The 23,028-nt window shown below is 39.4% G+C and overlaps 1 protein-coding gene across 4 annotated transcripts in view; it reads right to left on the reverse strand.

Moving 5' to 3' along the window:
- The window catches only part of Focad (focadhesin), a 293,087-nt gene that overhangs the window by 184,568 nt on the left and 85,491 nt on the right, over window positions 1–23,028 (reverse strand). For all 4 annotated transcript variants that reach the window (XM_035439808.1, XM_027400387.2, XM_027400389.1 and 1 more), the window contains 2 exons: window positions 20,192–20,394; window positions 9,360–9,617 (listed from right to left, as the gene is read on the reverse strand). In XM_035439808.1, coding sequence (XP_035295699.1) covers window positions 9,360–9,617; window positions 20,192–20,394 — 461 coding nt within the window. The remainder of the gene's footprint in view (window positions 1–9,359; window positions 9,618–20,191; window positions 20,395–23,028) is intronic.

The following is a 23,028-nucleotide window of genomic DNA, read 5'->3' on the forward strand; positions in this document are numbered from 1 at the left end:
AAGAGGACATGAGGGAACAGAAGATTGAGTGGGGGGAAGAATAGAGGAGAGCAAGAAAAGAGATTCCATAAGAGAGGGAGCCATTTTAGGTTTAAAGAGAAATCAGGCACTAGGCAAATGTCCAGAGATCTACAAGGATGACACTTAACTAACAATCTAATCCACAGTGGAGAGGCTACCTTAAATGCCCTCCCCTGATAATGAGATTGGTGACTAACTTATATCCATCCTAGAGCCTTCATCCAGCAGCTGATGGAAATAGAAACAGACACAACAGCTAAACACTGAACTAAACTGGAATCCAGTTGCTGAGATGGAGGAGTGATGAGCAAAGGGGTCAAGACCAGGCTGGTGAAACCCACAGAAACAGCTGACCTGAACAAGCGGGAGCACATGGACCCCAGACTGATAGCCAGCTAGGAAATTAGCATAGGACTGATCTAGACCCCATGAACATGGGTGTCAGTGAGGAGGCCTCAGAAATCTACGGGGCCTCTAGTAGTATATCAGTACTTATCCCTAGCATAGGAATGGACTTTGGGAGCCCATTCCACATAGAGGGATATTCTCTCAACCTAGACACATGGTGGAGGGCCTAGGCCCTATCCCAAAGGAGATGATAGACTCTGAAGATTCCCATGGAAGGCCTCACCCTCTCTGGGGAGTAGAAAGGGTATGGGATAGTTAGGGTGTTAGAGAGGGTAGGGGGAGGGAGAGAGAACTGGGATTGACATGTAAAACAATCTTGTTTATAATTTAAATTTTTAAAAAAATGGAAGAAAGAAAAAAAGAGCACTGGCTGTTCTTCCCAAGGACCCAGGTTCAATTTCCAAAAGCTCACTATCATCTGTGACATTGGTTCCAGGTAATCTAATACCCTCTTCTGGCCTGTGTAAATATCCATGCAGGAAAAATACCCATTTAAAAAAAAAAAAAAAACACTATTCCAAGTATTTAATCTTGCTATAAACCTTTAACCAAAAAGAAAGAAACACAAGAAGACCATGCATTTCCATATATATATATATATATATATATATATATATACATATATATATATATATATATATATATGCTGGCAAAATGGTTAAGTGGGTAGAGACACCTGCTACCAAGCATGGCACTCTGGGTGTTTTCTGGGACCCACATAGTGAGAAGAGAACAGTGCTGCAAGATGTCCACTGACCTCCACACACAGGTCACAGTACCTATACACACACACACACACACACACACACACACACACACCTTTTTAAATAATATTTTAAATAAATAATTCTTAAAACTAATAACTACTAATAGGCAAACTTTATTTCCAAAACAGGGTAAAAGCTTTTGTCAGGAGATCTCCCATATATTTACAAGTCAGATGAGTAAGCAGGTGCTAAGTCCAAAAAGGCTTCTGCGGGATTGCATGAACAACAGATCCCCAGCACCTCTACCATCTGGACTACAGCATTCAATACTGCCATTATAGGGAAGCAGTGGTGGTTTAAATGAGAAATGTCCCCAGCAGGCTCAGGTATTTGAACATTTGGTCCCCAGCTAGTGGCACTGTTTGGGGAGGTGATACAAACTTGATGTTACTGAGGGTAGACTTTGAGAGTTCATAGCCTTACCCTACTTCCAGTTTGTGCTCTGTGTTGGAGCTTGTAATTGGAGATGTGATCTCTTAGCTCCCTGTTCTTGCCGCCATGCTTACTGCTTACTACTTGTTGCCAGACCCCCAGGACTCCTGGCCTCCCTCCATGATGGACTCTCATCATTCTGAAACTATAAGCCAAATTAAACTCTTTCCTATAGAAGTTACTTTGGTCCTGGTATTTTTACCACAGCCACAGAGAAGTAACTGATATAAGCCCAAAGATGGAGAGACAGTGGGGGCTCTAAGAGATGAGTAACACCCTTTTGGCTCAGGGGAAAAAGGAACATTAGAAGAAATGAGGTGGAGGTGTATCCAGGTAGATACACAAAGTAACTGTGAATGAAACATGCTGGAATCCATAGTTAGAAAAGAACTAAACACAAAATCCAGAAACGAAGGAAAGGTCATGAGGCATAAGGAAAAGTCATGTTTATGACAGAGTCAAAAGCAAGACATGATCAGGATTATGGACTGTGTTGGGAGACGGTACTGAACTACTGCTACCTCCTAAGAAGAATGTATTCATGGTTCACAGAGCAGGTAAGTGAGACTCACTAACGGATTCATACACAGAAACAGAAGGTAGACAACATTTGTGCCATCAGTGACTTCTTCCTAGAGAAGTTATACTAGACTTAGACATTGTTGAATTGTCCATAATCACTTTACATACGTGGGTAACACTAAGTGTTCAAAATATAGTTTGATAATGGCTTGAAAAGGGCCCCAAGTTGAAATTCAGGGATTTTTCATGTAGGCCTGACCCACACTGTCCCTTAATGCTCTACGCAGGGTCTATGTCAAACTAGTGTGGCCAGATCCTAAACAAACCTGAGGTAGGGGAGACTACGGCCAAATGAGCAATGCTTCACACAAGCCAGGAAGCCTGTGTTTCCAGTGTCATTTAGGCATCTCTTACAGAACTACCATAATATACATCAAAATATATGTAGGCCGGGCATTGGTGGCACGCGCCTTTAATCCCAGGACTCGGGAGGCAGAGGCAGGTGGATCTCTGTGAGTTTGAGGCCAGCCTGGTCTCCAGAGCAAGTGCCAGGATAGACTCCAAAGTTAAACAGAGAAACCCTGTCTCGAAAAACCTATATATATCTATATCGATATCGATATCGATATAGATGGGAAATAACTTTGTCCACAATATCAGAAAAGTGGGAACTGTTATATAAAACTAATCAAAAGAGCACATGCCATATGGTGTATTATACTTCTGCAATCCCAGCACTTGGGAGGTTGTGAAAAGATCATGATGCTAAGGCCAGTGAGAATGCAAAATGAGTTAGGGCCAACCTGGGCTACACAGTGAGACACAGTCTCAGAAAAAAATTATTTTAAGGTAAATCTCTTACTTATTACATATAGAGAACATGGCATGGGATCTTCTCTGTAATTCAATGTGTTTAAATCTTTGAAGAATTTCATGGAAACTAATTCAGGATGATCATTCTTGGATATTATTACCTCTAAAAATGTAAGATATGAACATTTTTGTGGTTGTTTTGGATGAGTTAATTGTTTTGTTTTTCTTTTTTTTTTCATTCTTCCACTCTATGTGTATGGATGGTTTGCCTGCATGCATGTATGTGCATCCTCTGCATGCCTGAAGCTGGCAGAGGACAGAAGATATGAGCTCCACTTGGAAGTGGAGTTTATGAATGGTTGTGAGCCACTTTATGACTGCTGGGAATTGAACTCAGGTCCTCTACAAAAGCAACAAGTACTCATAGCATGGAGCCATCACTCCAGCCCCAGAAACAGTGAACTTTTACTGAGCACTGCCTGACCTGAGCTTATAGCTTCTGCAAAGTGTGCCTTATAATAGTAGATGAGAAAATTAAGAATTACTAGCAATTGCTTATATTTTCTACCAGCTATTTGGTGTTGGTTATTGCTTCAGTTTGAGTAGTTTTGTTGTTGTGTTGTTGTTGCTTCTTGGGTGGGGGGAGGTATCTTTTTTTTTTTTTTTTTAGTTATTTTAACATTACAGTATATATCCAGGTAATTTTTAAGTGGTATTGCCAAGGACAGAACTCCTTTACACCATTTAACTTCAGTCTTCCAAGACCCTATTTGCCTTAAAACTAAAGGAAAATATATACCTCATCATGTTGGGAGCAGAGGAAGCCTTAAGTAAATGAAATTCTGTGTGAATGTGCGTTGTTGACATAGGCATAGTCATGTCAAGGACCTAGCCTCGGACCTATGGGGAAATGGCAAAGCCTTCTCCCTGTGGTGAGTATAGATATTGATAGTGCAGAAAATGTCCACAATAACTTTCTACCCAAACCACCCACCCCCTGGATATTTACAGCCTAAAGATTGTTCCTTTTAGAGACTGCTCCTACAAAAATTAGCTAAAACTGCCTCCTAGTTCACCTGTATATAACAGCCCATCCCTCTGTTCAACTGAAATTCTGGTATGCTGAAGCTTCTATATCTGAGAGCCCAGGCTATCCAATCCCAGCTTTATTCTGTGTGTCTCTTTTCTTCATTCTCTTGTTGTCCCAATCAGATCTGTCTCTGGAGCCATGCAGGGACATGATAACATAAAAGTCAGATTGAGAGACTAAGGAGAAGAACTCACATGGCAGAAATACCAATAGCAACTAATAACTTATGTTATTTTTGATGAATACTACTAGAAATAATTTCTATTGTTACCACCCAGAATACAAGGATACTATCATATGCTTCATACATAGCTCACTTCTTTCAAATTTTTTATTTTATATTTTTTGCTTTTTTATTTAAATTAAAAACAATCTTATTTTACATACCAATTCCAGTTCCCACTCCCTCCCATCCCCCCATGTCCCCCACCAACCCCCATCCACTCCCCAGGTAGGGTGAGTCTTTCCATGGGGGATCATCAAAGTCTGTCACATCACTTGGGGCAGGGTCTAGGCGTTCCCCCATGTATCTAGGCTGAGAGAGTATCCCTCTATAGGGAATGAGCTCCCAAAGTCCATTTGTGCAATAGGGATACATACTTGTTCCACTGCCAGAGGTCCCATAGACTGCCCTGGCCTCCCAACTGACAGCCTGGTTCAGGGAGCCTGTTTTGGTCCTATGCTGGTTCCCCAGCTATCAGACTGGAGTCCGTGAACTCCCACTTATTCAGGTCAGCTGTTTCTGTGGGTTTCCCCAGCATGGTCTTGACCCTTTTACTCATCACTCCTCCCTCTCTACAACTGGATTCCAGGAGTTCAGCTCAGTGTTTAGCTGTGGGTGTCTGCTTTTGCTTCCATCACCTACTGGATGAAGGCTCTAGGATGCCATTTAAGGTAGTCATCAATCTCATTATAGAGGAAGGGCATTTAAGGTAGCCTCTCTACTATTGCTTAGATTCTTAGTTCGGGTCTTCCTTGTGGATCCCTGGACAATGTCAGATTTCTCTTTAAACCTATAATGGCTCCCTCTATTAAGGTATCTCTTCCCTTGCTCTCTTTCTCTATTCTTCCTGATCCCTCACGTCCTCCTCCCCCCTCTCCTTCTTCCTACCTCCCTCCCCGTCTCCCCATGCTCCCAATTTGCCCAGGAGATCTTGTCCCTTTCCCCTTCTCCAGATGTTGATATATATGTCTCTCTTAGGGTTCTCCTTGCTTATTAAATATTTTCTCTTACAAGGTCTTACAGTAGCAGTCAGATACTAAACCAAGATGTCACTCTAAGAAAACACTTAGATCACCACACTTTAGATGGCTGAATCTTCCTGTAAATGTGAGATGATCCCCAAAAGCAGGAGCAGACAACAGCCTTGAAAAGTGCTTATCTCCCCAGTTTACTTAGTCTCATGAGTTTAAAACTTTTCTTTATACCAACTCTTCCATGACATGGACCAACTGTCCTCCTACAAGAACAAACCCCCTATAAATATAGATATGGTTGTAAATATGTGTCACAGAGTCATAAACCAGAAAGAACAGAAATCACTCCACCCAGAGTAGATTTCAAGGCAAATAAATACACTCATAGCATCTACTCACTACTGTAAAATTTGCTTTATCAAAATATTTAGTTCTTTCTTTTTGGCTGCTTAGATTGTAACTAAAGATTACTAAAATAACATGATTGATTATATCATGTAGCAAAAACAGAAAGAGAAAAAAAAAATACTGTCTTCTATTTTTAGGGTACTACTTACTTGAGCCCATTCCCAAATGCTTAAACACTTTACCTGTAGGTCTTCTGATGGCATTGTATATGGTTTGGCATGCATTTGAGCAGCAATATCTAAGCATTTCACTCTACTATGCTTTTAGGAGCACAATTACATGAGATAATTTTCTCATTTCTTTCAAAACTATCCAACAAATGATTAACAGATGTAGAGCATGCTTAAATATATACCACTGCTTAATGAAGTCTTAATGAATAAGGAAACAAACCCAGGTGGTCATTCTAATGATTGACATTTCAAAGATTACACCAAAAAAAAAAATACTGATTATATGGGTACTAAGATAAATAAATAAATATCAGGTGGAGACTACAGTCAGAGCCTGCGGCAATGTGAGTGAGAAAAGCATGTGACTTCTAAGGACTAGGAGGAAATGATATCCTGGCACACTAGTCACTTTATGGCAGATTAGTAAGTAGTTCCTAGATACAAAATGAGTTTTGTTCAACATTTTTGTCTTCTGAGAAGACTTCCATGTCTATTATAAGGAAATGAGCATTCCTTTAAGAAATCACCTCTTATGGTTTGGATACAGGAGGTATTCCCAAAACTCATGTTACACTTTGGTTCCAGCTAGAAATGAGATGCAAGCTTCCTCACTACTGGCTAGTCTCTGTGGTACCAGAAGGTGCAATCACTGGGCAAGAATTGTCAACATGGTTCTATTCAGCGGTGGACCCTGTGTGCTACACTACCAATCCACCAGGCAAGATGTGCCTGCAGGTACAACAGTGGCAAGACTGCTGTGGGAGCAACCAAATGCTTTCTGGTAGAATCTGAAGTCTGCTCAGTTCTGATACTGTAAACCTGGTCAAAAGCCTTTGGTTAAGAAGGTTATAAGCCTTAATGTACAAGCTATTGGTGTTGTTTTGCTAAAGACATGTGCTAAGTATTCTGTTTATGCCCACAGACTAGGATTGCTGTCAGCTTTCCCCAGAGAAGCGTCTTTTTGCTGTGAGCAGCAGTTAAAGAGACTCTTAAATAGTCAAAGTCCTGGGAATAAGTGATTTGTTGAATTCTCAGTCCTAAATCACCCCATCAAGGTTCAGGGAACACTGCAGAAGAGGGGACAGAGAGACTATAAGAGCAGGAGGAAGGGATGGAATGCTGTGGAATGCTGTCCTCCATGCATAGCTGTGGCAGTCTTTGAATTCTCAATACCTGAGATGAAATGAACAAGACTGTCAATATTCTGTCACAGAGGGTCAAGGGCTCATAAGACCATGCCCCAACCTGAGGCAGTGAAGGGTTGGGGGTGGGGGTTCATAAAGCTCCAAATTCGGCTAGAGAATCTATAGGCAATGAATGCTTCATGGGGGAGGGAGAACAATTCTCTTCAGTAGTAAGGTAGTCATGATCCCATAAATAACCCTTCACCCATGCTCATGTAAATAACCCTAATTAAATTCATTAATTCATCAGTACACACACACACACACACACACACTGTAGGGGAAGATGAAAGTAGAAGGGACTAGTTAGAAAAAAAGGGGATCAGCAAGGAGACAAATGAGGATAATGGGGGAAAAGAGGGTAAATATGAACAAAATGAGCAAAATACATTATATTCATATCACAATAAAATACCATAAAGAAACTTGTCTGTATAATTAGTATATGCTAATGACATTTTTAAGAGTAAATACTTCATCTGTTGAAAGCCCAGACACTGTTGATAGAGCCAATCATTGAGAAGTGATTGGACCACGGGGACTTTACTTTTAGTATTGATCTATTAAAGGATATATAAATTGATAGCATTATTTGAAGGTAGTGGAAAGTGGGAGGAAGTGCCTGGTATCAGGATTTCAGGGCCTGGAATACCATGCCTTTATAGACTATTCCTTAGCCATGCCCTGTTCTTGTTTCTCTCTGCTTCCTGGCTACCATGACCTAAAAAGTTTTAGTCTACTGTGCTCTTCCATGATGTTTCCACCTGGACCCAGATCTAAAAACAACACAGCCAACCACCAATGGACTAAAGTTACACTTGTCATTTGTCACAGTGACACTACCTCACCTCTCACAACTCTGGAGGCACAGGTAACTAGGGAATCCTTAGCTCATCCTACTTCTATTCTACACTGAACGGCAAATTAAAATGTTTCATTATGCTATCATCATATTTGGTACATTATGGACACATGAACCAAGCAAGAACATTCTAAGCATTTTCTGTTTCTCAATTCCTTTTGGACTGGAGAGATGAAGTGACAAGCCTCTGTAAGCCTTCTACATAATTCACAAAGAAAAGAAACTGTGCCTCCAATATACTACTTAGACCACGACTGACCTAAATACTAGACTAATAGTCACTTAAGACAAAACTCCTAAGACCAAATGAACTCACTGAGAGAATGAAAATGACAGATGTCTGTATGTATGTTTATGTATGCATGCACACATGTATGTGTATACATACATATACATGTACACATATAAGCACACACACTTTATCAGAAGTGTATACAGATCAAGACAGGCCACTGTATTATTTCAAGGGACTCTTCTATGCATAATCCCCAAATACTATCTATGCTTCAACCATTCTAAAAAGAATGCCTTAGAAGGTATCAACACTGGTTACAAGTGGTGGTCTTTGGAAAATACTGAATGGAGAACTAAACTAGAAGCAACATGAAATGATTTATAGTATGCATATACATTAGAACAAAGATACTTTGCATACACTACAGGTTACTTGACAAAATACAAATGAGCATGACAAGCTAAGAAAATAAGAAACTCCAAACACATAATTTCCCATATTAAACATATTTTCACCAACAACAACACCTAATGTTTTCAACTAGGAATGCATGATTTTACACTGAGAGGTGAAATTTTTCTTCACTATTTCTGAAAGGAAGCATAAGCACAGACATCAGTAAACAGAACATAAAATAAGGCTGTGCCTGCTGGGTCACGAAACCCTCCCTTCACGGAAAACATTCTAGAGACTCTAACCAGTAGAAAAATGAAAGAACACTGTGTTAAATGTATTCCTGTTTTAAAGGACAAAGGGAAGTCTTATTTATGTCTGACTGCTTATTACACTCAAACTCCATGCAAACGAGAAGACAATTATTTACCCTTACATCCTTGCCTGAAGATCAGTACCACACAGAGTAAGGATACAGTGTTTTTGGTTATTAAATGACTGCGAGAAGACAGGGCCAAACTATAAGGAATCTATCATGAACTGATTAAGTTGGGTCCATCTTAGGCCAATATTAGAACTTAAAAGGAATGCATCATGGAATGGGCTGTGAAAAGCAGAATACAAATGTTCTGTATTCAGGTTTCCTAGCAAAATGTGGTTTTAATTTAAAAAAAAAATGCATTGTTAAGTATAAATCAATTCAGGAGAGGAAGAAAGAAACCAAACTGTGAAGATAAAGACATTTTTTTAAAGCCATACTTTAAAACTTTGTAATAAATAATGCGCAAACTAAAAATAATCTACGATTGTAAATACTAAGCTTTTCTCCCATTTCCTGTCTATATTCTCTTTACCTGAGAGGAATCTGCTTGGGCTAACTGTGCGGTGACCTTCAGTATCTGCTGAAGATTCTGACCTGCATCTTCAATAAGCAGGTGAGCCAGCAGTAAAAACACATGAGTGGGGATCACTGTAGTGACAGGGAGCAAGGACTCTACTGCAGCCAGCCAGTCACTAGCCGCAGAGTCTTCTCCAATTACTTCAAGAACCCTCCAGGCTGTGAAGATTGAGCCATACATGCTGGTTATGGGAAAAGTGAGCCTGCAGGAGATCTGAAAAACAGACACAAGAAGGCATTAAAACAAGAGGAGGATATGTCGGGAATATATATTCCTATTTCTAGCATTCACTTATTCTCTAATTCATTATCAAAGCATTCCCTCCAATACAAGACATACACACTTTGAGGTCTTGCCAAATAGCTCTCCACCCACATGTGAGGTAATAGGATTAGACAAGGAGGAAAACAGTTGTTCCATAGAATCTGAGAACACTTTAGTACAGAATTTTCTCATATTTACAATGCATTCCCAGTTAAGAAAGAGAGGGAAAATGAATCAATATACAAGATCCAGAGGCAGCAGACTTTGAGAAAAGCTATTCTCACTTTAAAATAAACCTCAGTGATCAGCTATGAGAAGGAAAACAGACACTCCATTTCACTTGGCCAGGCCCTCGTAAGTGGCAGCCCAGGGCAGATGGCAGACTTGGACACAGGACAAATCACACTGGTAACAGACAGTATGTGGACGGGAACAGAGTTGCTTTAGCTTGAGCCTGGGAAGTCATCAGTAATTGTGAATAACTTTTGCTCGAAGTTGAACAAGACCGAGAGATAGTGCTGTATTTCAGCAAATCTGAGAAATGGCTCCTCACATAAGTGAAGTAGTGTAGTGAGATCCAGGAAATGCACAAACCTGTGCATTAATGCTTGAGCAGAAATGATTCACCTGAAGCCACAGGCATCACTGAAGCATTTGACACTGTCTGCTAATAGTGTCATTCAAATTTCACAGAAAAGGATGACAAAAATTAAAATCTCTAACTGCCTATTAAGGGAGGATGATTTATAAAAATAACCATTGAAAGAATAAGAAATAAATGCTAATATTGGTAAAAATGCAATAAATGTACTAATATAAAACCAACATGTTATAGTATGTGCTCTTTCAAAGTTTATGATTTAGAAGATCTCAGCAATTTATAGAACTCTGTGACCACCACCAGTGCCTATTCTTATGACATTTTCATCAGTCCTAGGGGAAACTTCAATAGCCTTTCCCTACTCCCAGTCCCTGGAAACTACCCACTGGCATTAAATTTCTATTCTGGCTATTTTATAGGGTAGAAACCACATAATTTTTTAGCTTTTATGGGAGGTTTTATATGACAGACACCAACCATTTTGTGGCTCCCTTTCACTTAGCATGTTTTCAAGGTTTGCTCATGTCATAGCTTATGTCAGGACTTTTTATTGCCAAATAGCATTGCATCATATGTATATAGCTCCTCTTGTCTATCCATTCATGATAGACAAAATGCTTGAGCCATTTCCATTCAGGGAGGCAATTATGAACAATGCTATCAGCATTTCTACAAATGTCTGTGAGACAATATAAATATACAATTTTCTTGAATATGTGCTAAAGAGTGACTACTCTAAATACTACTCTAAAAACAAATCTAGAAATACTAGCCATACTATTAACTAATACGAAAAGATTCTCCAAGTCATAACATACAAGATATATTACATAGAATAGTACTTTTTTCCAAAAGAGTATGATAAAAAATATGACATATTACTAAATTATATTATATAAAAAATTAGTAATCACTAAACAAAATATTACATTTGAAAGAGTGAGAATGGTACTGAAACCACAGTGAAAAAGAGGACTTGCATCATATACCATTTCATATTTCTTGAATTTGTGAATGTATTACTATTGCAAAAGACTTACAAAATTTAAGTTTAAATAATATCTAAATTTGAATACCTTAGTTTCATTAAAAATACTATTCATAAGAAGATGAAATTCATTAATGACTATGGACAAATCCTTTAGACTAATGACAACAAACATTGGACTTGAGACATAAAAGACTCAGTGTTCAGAGCAACCAAGCTAGCTATTAAACATCACATGATTTCTCAAAAACTCACTTTACTTATTTGTGCATCTTAAATAAAGACCAACTTCTTCACAAATATAAAATATCATGGGGTAACTCTAACCAAACAAGTGAAAGACCTGTTACAACAAGAACTTTAAGTCTTCTGGAGGCATCACCATCCATGAATTCAAACTCTACTATAGAGCTATAGTGATAAAATCAGCTTGGGATTGGCATAAAAACACACATGGACCAATGGAAACAAATCGAAGACCCTGACATAAATCCACACACCTATGAACACATGATTTTTGACAAAGAAGCCAAAAAGGTACAATGTAAATAGGAAACCATCTTTAACAAATGGTGTTGACATAACTGGGTGTCAAGATGTAGAGTACTGCAAACAGATCCATATCTATCACCATGCACAAAACTCAAGTCCAAGTGAATCAAGGACCTTAACTTAAATCCATTACATTGAACCTGATAGAAGAGAAAATGTAAAGTAGCCTTGAATGCATTGATACAGGAGACCACTTCCCTAAATAAAACACCAACAGCACAAACACTGAGAGCAACAATGAATAAATGGAACCCCCTGAAACTGAGACGCTTCTGTAAGGCAAAGGACACTGCCAATAATACAAAAAAGGCAGCCTACAGAATGGGAAGAGATCTTTACCAACCCCACATCTGACAGAGGGCTAATCTCCAAAATATATAAAGAACTCAAGAAACTAGACATCGGAAATACCAAATAATCCATTTTAAAAAATGGGGTACAAAGCTAAACAGAGAAGTCTCATCAGAAGAATCTCAAAAGGCCGAAAGACATTTAAGGAGTTGCTCAGCATACTTAATCATCAGGGAAATGCAAATCAAAACAACTCTGAGATACCATCTTACACCTGTCAGGATGGCTAAGATCAAAAATACTGAGGACAACTTATGTTGGAGAGTATATAGTGTCAAGGGAACACTGCTCTACTACTGGTAGGAGTGCAAACTTGTACAGCCATTTTGGAAATCAATCCGGTGGTTTCTCAGAAAATTGGGAATGAATCTACCTTAAAACCCAGCAATACTACTCTTGGGCATATACCCAAAGGATACTCAAACATACCACAAGGACACTTTCTCAACAATGTTCATACATTATTTTTAATAGCCAGAACCCAGAAACAATCTAGATGCCCCTCAACTGAAGAATGGATAAATAAAAAATGTGGTATATTTATACAATAAAGTATTACTCACCTGTTACAAAAAAAAAACAGAAAAACAAAAAAAAATCACAAAAGTTGCAGGCAAATGGATGGAACTAGGAAAAAAAAAAAAACCATCCTGAGTGAAGTAACCCAAACGCAGAAAGACAAATGTGAACAAATGTGATGTGTGCTCCCTCATAAGTAGACATTAGACATAAAGCAAAGGATAACCAGAATATAATCTGAAGCTCTAAAGAAGCTAGGTAACAAAGAGAACCCTAAGAGGGACACATGGATCGCCTTGGGAAGGGGAATTAGATGAGATCTCCTTGGCAAACTGGGGGCAATGGGGTTGGTAAAGGGGAGGGAATGGGGGTGAGAACATGTGGAATGGCCAAGGTGGGGAGGGAAGGAAAGGGAGAGCACAGAGAGAGATAACTTGATAGAGAGAGCCACTATGGGGTTAGGGAGAAACCTGGTGCTAGGGAAATTCACAAGGATAACCCCAGCTAAGACTCCTAGCAATAGTGGAGAGGGTGCCCAAACTGGCCTTCCCCTATAATGAGATTGGTGAATATCTCAGCTACCATCATAGAGCGTTCATCCAGTAACTAGCGGAACCAGATGAAGACAACCACAACCAAGCACCAGGCCAAACTCTGGGAATCTAGTTGAAGATAGGGAGGAGGGATACATGAGCAAGGGAGGTCAAGATCATGATAGAGAAATCTACAGAGACAGCCAAACCAAGCTCGTGGAAACTCATAAACTCTACACCAACAGCTCTGGAGCCTCCATTGGACCGAACTAGATCCTCCATATGTGGGAGACAGTTGTGAAGCTTAGGTTAACAGAGGGGCCCCTGGCAGAAGTATCATGATCTATCCCTGGTGCATAAGCTAGCTTGTTGGAGCCCATTCCTGATGACAGAATGCCTTACTCAGCCTTAACGCAGTGGGGAGGAGCTTGGTCCTGTCCCAGCTTAATGTGCCAGACTTTGCTGACTCCCCGTAGGAGCCTTACCTGTTGGGAGGAGTGCATGAGTGGTAGGCTGGGGGTAAATTGAGGGGAGGCAGGAGAAGGCATGAAAAGGAGAACTTTGGTTGGAATGAAAATAAACAAGTAAACAAGACTAACTTCTTGACAAAGTACGGGAGGCAAATATGAAAGCATCTAATATCTAATAAAGCCCTCAGCACAATGCCTGAAGTTATAAATATAGGAAAATATTATCCTTGTCATCTTGGGAAAAGAAAAATAAAACCAGTGGGTATGAGTAGAAAATAACTGGAAATCAACATGAACCATGAATCGAGGCCAAAGCAGGAACATTACTCTGACGTGGGTAAACAAGGAAGAGAAAAGTAATTCCACATTACATGAAGTATTATCTCCTATCTTGCTTTTGTTTGCTTGGTTGCTTAAAGGTAGACCAGCAGTAGGAAATCAAAATGTTAAATAATATATCACAGTACGTTCCCCTTGCCCCATTGAGTGACAAGTACTATTGGCATACTGTCAGGGGAAGAGTGTCATCAAGGGTTTCCCCACCCTGAGAGAAACAGATGAAAGGGTTAGTATATTCTGCTTTTCAGAGGAACCAGTAGAAAGTAAAAGGATTTGTAGTATGTGTACTATAGCACAACAGAAACTAATGAAGAAAAAAACCATAGGAAAAATTACACTTAAAAAAATACTAGAACTGGCATGGTGATGGCACATGTAATCCACCATTTGTGCAATGGGGCAGGAGGATCAGGAGTTGAAGACCAGACTAAGCTAAGTGACACTCTTCTGATTAAGAAGACTGAGATGGGGAAGGGATGGAGGGGGAAGGCAATGAAAGAGATATCTTGATAGAGAGAGCCATTATGAGGTTAGAGAAAGAAACTTGGTGCTAGAGAAATTCCCAGGAATCCACAAGGATGACCTCAGCTAAGACTCCTAGCAATAGTGAAGAGGATGCCTGATTGGGCCTTCCCCTTTAATCAGATTAGTGACTACTCTAATTGTTATCATAGAACCTACATGCAGTAACTGATGGAAGCAGGTGCAGTGATGCACAGCCAAGCACTGGGCTGAGCTCCTGGAGTTCAGTTGAAGAGAGGGAAGAAGGATCATATGAACAAGGGGGGTCAAGAGCATAATGGGGAAACCCACAGAGACAGCTGACCCAAGTCAGTGGGAGCTCATGGACTCTGGACTGACAGCTGAGGAACCTGCATGGAACCAAACTAGGCCCTCTGAATGTGGGTGACAGTTGTGTGGTTTAGGCAGTTTATGGGGCCACTGGCAATGAGACCAAGATTTATCCATAGAACATGATCTGGCCTTTTGGAGCCCATTCTCTATAGAAGGAAACCTTGCTCAGCCTTGATACAAGTTTGGTCCTGGCTCAACTTGGTATGCCAGACCCCACAGAAGGTCTTGCCCCCTCGGAGGAGTGGATAGCGGTAGGTAGGGGGAGAGGCTGGGGACGCTAATTTACTATCTTATTTACTATGAATCTACTCAACTACTGCTACTATTTCCTCCTAAATTCACCACAAACATAAACTAGTGGATGGAGGGATAGATAGAAATAACACATTCTAGATGCTAGAGTTAAAGAGGCAAAATCCTAAATTCAGTTCTATCCTTCACAGCTTATGTGACTGGAAGACATTTATGGCCTCTCCAATCTCAGGGCTCCTAAATTGGACATGAGTGTTTTAAGAACAGCTGTGGGACTAGGACACAGGTCAGTGGGGGATGGGATTGGGACACAGGTCAGAAGAGGACTACCTACTTCCTATGTGAGAGACCAGGAATTTCATCTCAAGCAACATACAGAGAGAGAAGAAAGGAATCGGGGAAGGGATAGAGAGGTGTTTACTAGGATAACTAAAATCAAAAGACAAGCAGTAACAGCAGTTAGCAAGGCTAGAGGGAAACTGCACTCCTCACATACTATGATGGGCATTTCTCAGTTACACGGCATCGTAATATGACCCACAATTCTACAAATCTACCAAAGAGAAATAAAGGCACATACCCACATAAAAACTTGAATATAAATGTTCATCACATGTACTCATGGTAACAAAACAAAAAAAGTTAAAATAGCCCCAAAGTTCATAGAGGAAGAGAAACAAAACACTTCAGCTATTCTACTAGGATAAAAAATGAAACAATGTACAGTTCACAAAAAAGCCAGTACAAAGAGCCACTCACTGAGTGATCCCATCTTTGTGAAGGGTTGGAAGTAGACAACTTCCCCCTAGAAAGCAGATTAGGGGTTGCCCAGGCTGAGGAGAGAGGGGCAGGTTGCATGACATGTAGATTCTAAGATAATACTAAGAAATGTTTTAAGGTTTGTTGTGGTGACGGATATACAACATTGAACAGACTTGAAGACCCTGGATTGTACATCTGACCTGCACGTAGTATGTATGTGAATTTCATTCCAATAAACTGTTAAAAGTTAGGCAAAAGCACTCATACACATGCTTAATAAAACAAATAAATCATAAAACAAAAATGGACCTGACAGCATGACCTCTGGGAAGTTAATCCCTTATCTGTGCCTCAGTTACCACTTAGATAAACTACCTCATATAGTGTGGTATAACAAAGCAGCTAATACAGAGCAAAAATGAGGTCTACAATCCTATGAATGGCATGATGCTTTGCTACTTGTTTTACCAGAGACCAGAGACTCAGCCATTAGTCAAAAGCCATGCAGCTAAAAACAGTTAATAGCAATAAGAGCCGACAATACTGATGAGAACCTATTCTATACTTACTGCAAGAAGTGAACTTTAGCTCTAAGTGAGATGACAACTTCTAAAATTTCATAACTTTCTAAATTAAGAGACAAATATTCAAGATATTTTCTGCTTCCCACAACTCCAAGTAAAGCCTATCTAGTACTACTTGATCAACAGGGCCCAGAAATACCATATTTACACACACACACACACACACACACACACACACACACACACGCACACACAAAGGCTTGTAGTAGACAATAGTCGAGTCAAGCTACCCTAACATTTCCATTGACTAGGACACTTTTATAGAAATGGAACTTGTCATCTGAACAAATAGGAATTCGGCCCTGTCTCCTTTCACTTTATCTCACCAATCCATTTTCATTCCCCATCTTCCTCCCCCCCCAAAAAAAAATACCCGATTCTTTCTTACTGTCAGGTATTCAGTGTGATACCTCACCTCCACATCCATTCTTTGGGGGGCTCTGTGATAACAAGTGGTACCTTGTCAACAGGGGGCACAGGAGACAGATTGTCTCTTTATCTGAGAGTAGTGACAGTTCTCTACAGTCATACTTATAACACCCTTTAAGGAATAACTAAGTACCATTACTAATCAATAATTACTCATGGTAGTTCATCTTACTCAATTTTCTTTCTATTGGCTGTAATTCATGTACACTGGTGCTTTTTTCCCCATTATCTTCGGAGGATTTTCAAACACGTTAGAATTTACAACTAGTGGCTAATTGTTTTCTAACCTGAGATTACAATAGGTGGTTTCAAATATCACACTTAATAGCTAAATAGAAAAAAAAAAAGATCTTGTTTTCCACACAGTATGAAAATACTGATTAGATTTTAAAGATATGAAAAATCACATTTACAATTATGCATTTTTTTTATATCTTGGGCATGGAAACATGTTAAGCTGTGTTTTATTTCATGGTTCTCAGCCTTCAGAAATGAAGAAGCCATTACAGATCTGCATGGCAGGGTATTTACCCTACAAGCTGTACTTCTGAAGAATAGTTCTAGTTATAATCAAACACTGTCAGAACCACCAAGAGAAATCATTAAAAGCAGCAAATCCATGGGTTTGTAGAAAGCTTTCTGTAATAAATCAATAGTAAAACAGCCTATTCTTATAAGAGGTGCACATTTGCTATGAACAAAACTTGCTAAATACCGAATACCTTATAAACAATGAACCAGGTACTTTGGATGAAGAGATAAATAAGTTAAAATGTCATTTAATTATGAGGGAGAGAAGACATTCAGTTAAGCAACTGGCTAAAATACTTTCAACTAAAGTTATTTCCTATGATCAGCTAAGACATATAAAGCAGAAGCACTTAGGATAGAAAACTAGAAGATGATCAATGACTACCAAAATTTAATGTTAACGATTTACATCACAGCCCTTTACTAAATGCCTGAAGAATGAGCCACAATTCTCTCCCTCAGTGAGCTCATCATAGAGTTAAAGGTATAAAAGCATGGACCTTCCACATTAGCACACATTTTTGCACTAGGTAAACATGAGAAATGCTGGGAACACAAAGCACAATGAATACCCACTTGGGGCTTGAGAACATTTGGCTGTATCTGGGAGAACAGGCAGTTCATACAGAGAACACAAAAGAGCATTTACATGCAGAACCCAAGATTTAGGAAGGGACTTGGTGAGTGTAAGGCAAGCTGAATTGATAGGTGTGTTTGAATACAGAGCCCATACAGGTACCTAGGGAAAAGAATCCCAAGGTAAAATGTGGCTTGCATCTTTTAAAGGGGTGATATAAGTTACTCACAGCCTCCATAAGGCAGCATAGTATCATGAGGAGGATATTTATAGCATCAATAGGATCCCCTCCTCCTCCTTCATCGCCAACAGCTGCTAAAGAGGAAGTCCAGCTACCAGGGCTGATGAACAAGATACACACACCTGAGCAAACAGTAAGCCGAGTGCTTAGGTATTAGAGTTAGGGTGAGCCTCAGTAAATAACACTTGAGATTTAAAGGTACACAATTCAAAGTACATCCTGCCTGGGCAGTAGTACTGAACCCCAGAGCTGGCCCCACCCAGGATCCTATAATTGTGCTATATGGCAAATTTGGAAGTAAGTAATAAAAAGGTTATTAGAATTCTTGCCAGCCTACTCAGAACTGAGTTTCCTTCTCTTACTGTTAAGTCAGATATCTACTTCAAGAAACAGAATTACAATGTAACAATCTGGATTTGGGAAGCTGTAATACATATTAAATTAGTTATCAGTACATTCTCAGGTAATGAATAATGATGACTAGCCTTTGGCTGCTCTAACATCTCATGATACATGACGAAAGGGATCTCCAGTTTTTCAAATGAAGCAACAAGCCTGTTCCAGCTTGTTTTTGTAGTGACCTCACACACACACACACACACACACACACACACACACACACAAACAAATACACACACACACAGAGAGAGAGAGAGAGAGAGAGAGAGAGAGAGAGAGAGAGGACTTTAGATGTTTACTGGCTTTATCTTCCTTAACTCTTATCCCAACCCCTGAGAGGGGAGTTGAAAAGCAATACATTTTACCAAAGGCACTACATAAAAAAGAGAACAAGCCTAGCAGAAATGTCTTAGGACCTAGCCATCTTATGCTACTCTCAAAGAAAAGGAAGACTGAAGGGCCAAAAATAAGGTTCAGTGGGTAAAGGTGCTTGCTCTCAAGCCTGACAACCTGGGTTCAACCTCTGGGATCTATTCACAGGGCAGAGAGAAAGAGAACTGAGTCCTCAAAGGTATCATCTGACTTACACTCACTCACACACACACACACACACACACACACACACACACACACACACACACACACACACGTGCGCGCGCGCACGCGCGCGCGCATGCTTACATGTGAGCACCCACACATATTTTAAAATAAGAGAAAACAAAGAAAAGGGAAACTGAAAACACAGAATGAAGTGAACAGGACCACCCACACCCACTACAGCACCAAAAGATTATGATTCAGAGTCAACTGCTGCCTGAGGGACTGTCTTCATCCATGGCCATCCAGTCTTCCAAGGCAGTAACAGAGCATGGGACAGACCCATTGTCTTCATCTTGAACAGGAAAACGTGGTAGCCACTGGCCAAGGAGCCTAACTTTACATGTCCTATAAATCGCATACTGACCCCTGAACTTCCAGGCTTTGAGTAACATTCCCTACCTGGGAGAGACCCTGACTAGCAAGATGTTGGGCACACATCAATGGACTCTCAGAATGAAAGGCTCCATTCTCAATATATTAAAGAGGCAGCAAGAGAGAGGTTCCGTGGTTAAGAGCACTGGCTGTTCTTACAGAGCACTGGACCCACATCGGGTGCTTCACAACCACCTGTAATTCTACCTCCAAGGATCTGATACCCTCTTCTGACCTCTATGGAAACCCACCTGCATGTGCTTAAATAGTAAATAAAAGAAGCACTAAATTAAACAGATTTCATTTCTTTTTCTGAAGACTAATCAGGACTTTTAGTGGCTAATGCACTGGAATCCCACAAAGGAAGAAAATTCCTACAGCATTTCTAAAACTTATTGACCATAGGACTACCTACCCTCCTGTCATAGTCCAGAGAAGTATAACATCTCCCACATCACTGCCTGACAAATCTGGAAATTGCAATGAGTTCACATGTAGACAGAAATTTTATTATTAGTGACAGAAAACACACATGAACCCTTTAGAGAAATAAAGAGGAATTCATTACCATGTGGTGGTCATCTCCATAACATTCCCTCTGTAGCACTTCCAAAAGATTCAGAGCCAACTGCTGCCTGGAGGGACCTTCTTCTCCCATGGCCAAACACTCTTCCAAGGTGGTGGATGATAGTATCTGCAGAAGAGGCACCACAAGCAGCAGAGATGCCTTTGGGATTTTCTGACCCTCAGCAAGAGAGAGGAGCTTCAAAGCTAATCACCAAAATAGGAAAGCACATTTTTTTCAATTAACATGACTCAAACAGAATACTATTTTACCAGTAAAATGGAGTTTTTCTTGCCCTTTTACAACCAGCTCAGACACAACTAAGATGATAAGTCACAGTAAAAAACGAGTAACACTAACATAAAAACTAATTGTATCTTTTTAAAACTGTTGATATTTTAACAAAAGAATAAGGATACCTTTAGAAACAACATATATTATGCATCAAAAGGTATATATAAATCAATTCCATTCTTTGAGAACTGTGAATTTTTTAATACTATTAAACATCTGTCTTTTACAACATCTCATATCCTACTAGCAAATGACCAAGAGACCATGAGTACCTGGTCAGTGGAAAATGAGGACAGCACACATGCTTCTTTGACATATAAGTCAAAGTCATATTAGCAAATGCTTAAGAAAACAGAAGGTAGAGTGGTGCTGCCTGTCAGCTAGACCACTAAGAAGTAGACCACAGAACTCCACAGACACATCCACAAAATCTTTTAAAAGCAGTCAAAGGTCCCATCTCATGGAAACTCAGCCTCCGAATCAGAGGAATACATACAAATGTGCAGTGAGTTAGCCACACACAGGATCTCCCAGAGCCTAATTACAGAATGAGTTAGAATATCAGTAAACTGGTTTTTCGGTTTGTTTTTTGGTTTTTGTTTTGTTTTGTTTTTACTATATTTTTTAAGGCTACTGAATAACCTGATTTAAAGATGTATATCATAGGCTTGAGAGCCAAATTATCAAAGTAATCAAGTAATTTCCCCACTACATTACACCCCCCAAAACAAAAATACTAAATCATGTCAATACATTGTCAGTATGTTGTTTTAAATCACTTGGAAGTCAAACCTTAACATGAGCTGAAGTACAAACACATGTTACTATAGCATTATTTTCCTTAAATGTTGGCCTTGCTCCATAGTTGTCTCTAAGACATTATAAACATCTATTATCTTTTTTTAAAAAGGAAACACACAGCAAACATATTTGATATCATGTTACAAATTTTCCAGTTATTTTATAAGCTATTATTTATGATAAAGACTAGTGTTAGTAAGTATACAGTACATTATATTAATGCTTGCATCTTGAATTTGAATAATTGACATTCTCTTGATTATCTATTACTTTGAAAACTAAATAGTTTCCCAATATACTAAACAGTTTCAAATTACAGACAGTCTCAACCAAATTCAGTGTGGTTTATTCGCTTAACCAGAATAACCTCAAAACAGGCATTGGCTTACAAAAGAAAGAAAACTCTGCAAGCTAACAGCTGCTCGAAGCATTTGCTTGGTCCAGTGTCATTTTTCTATTGTACATGAGCCAAAACATACGTTTGCAACTTCAAAATTAGAAAGCCAGTTTCCCTAGGGCTTTGGAATTTTTTTGTCAATAAAACAAATACAATCCATTTATTAAAAAGGCAAAGTCTACAAGGACAAAAGACAGTAGAGCCATTGAGGTGGGTCAGTGGATAAAGTGCTTGCCCTGCAAACCTGGGTGGCTTGAGTTTCAGCCCTGGAACAGTAAAGGTGAATGCCTTCGTTATCTGACCATACATGCATGTAATACTGTGAGTTTGTGTGTGTGCATGCACACATATACAATAATAATGATAAACATTTATGTTGTTTATTTTTTTATTTTATGTATGGGTGTTTTCCTTGCATCTATCTGTGCACCACATGTATGCAGTGTCCACAAAAGTCAGAAGAGGGCATAGGATCCCTGGAACTAGAATCACAGACAGTTGTTAGGTGGCCATGTGAGTGATAGGAACCAAACCCAGGTCTTCTGGAAAAGCAACCAGTGCTCTTAACTCCAGCCCCAAAACATTTTTTTTTTCCAAACACTAAGTATTGTTTTCTCTCAGGCTGCAATTGGAAGTGGTGATTCACACCATTAGACACAATAAATTTAGGGGACAGTGGTGATAGGAAAATTCTGAAACTAGATTGTACTCCTGGTGGTACAGACCAATGAATTTAAAATATTTTATTGTACATTTTCAGTGGTAAATCTCATAATATGTAAATTATACCACAATAAAACTTTGTGAAAGAAACAGAAGTAGCTTCCAGAAAGATGTCATGTGCACTTCCAGAGAAAAGGAAAAGCTGATCCAAAGGATACTAGGGAAGAACAGACAAAGAACATGAGGCCAAAGCAGTCTAAGAGACCAGGTCTCCTCCATGTACTGAGGCCATTTCCAAGCAATTTACTCTCAAGATGCTGACAAATTAATGTCCCAAAGGAGAAAGCACAGAAGAAATTTATCTAAGGCACTTTAAAGTAATTTGCAGTCCCTTATTACAACATACTTGATATTAGACAGAATAAACTTAAAAAACATCAAGGAAACAGCATAATTTAAAGATATGTCGTATTTGCCCATCAGTGAGAGTGAGAAACTTGACTCTTGCACTCTTCATAACTAGCACCTTTTGCTTCCCTCTCTATTGCCTTCTCTTTCCTTCAAAATTAAGACAACCAAAGGAGCATCATCATTCATCTGACCTCACTAAGTTAATAAAACATTAATTAACTTGCACAGTGTAGTATCAACTATAAATTAGTCTTTTTTTTTTTTTTGCAGTGCG

The sequence above is a fragment of the Cricetulus griseus genome, chromosome 2, assembly GCF_003668045.3.
Source record: "Cricetulus griseus strain 17A/GY chromosome 2, alternate assembly CriGri-PICRH-1.0, whole genome shotgun sequence".
Taxonomy (NCBI): Eukaryota; Metazoa; Chordata; class Mammalia; order Rodentia; family Cricetidae; genus Cricetulus; species Cricetulus griseus.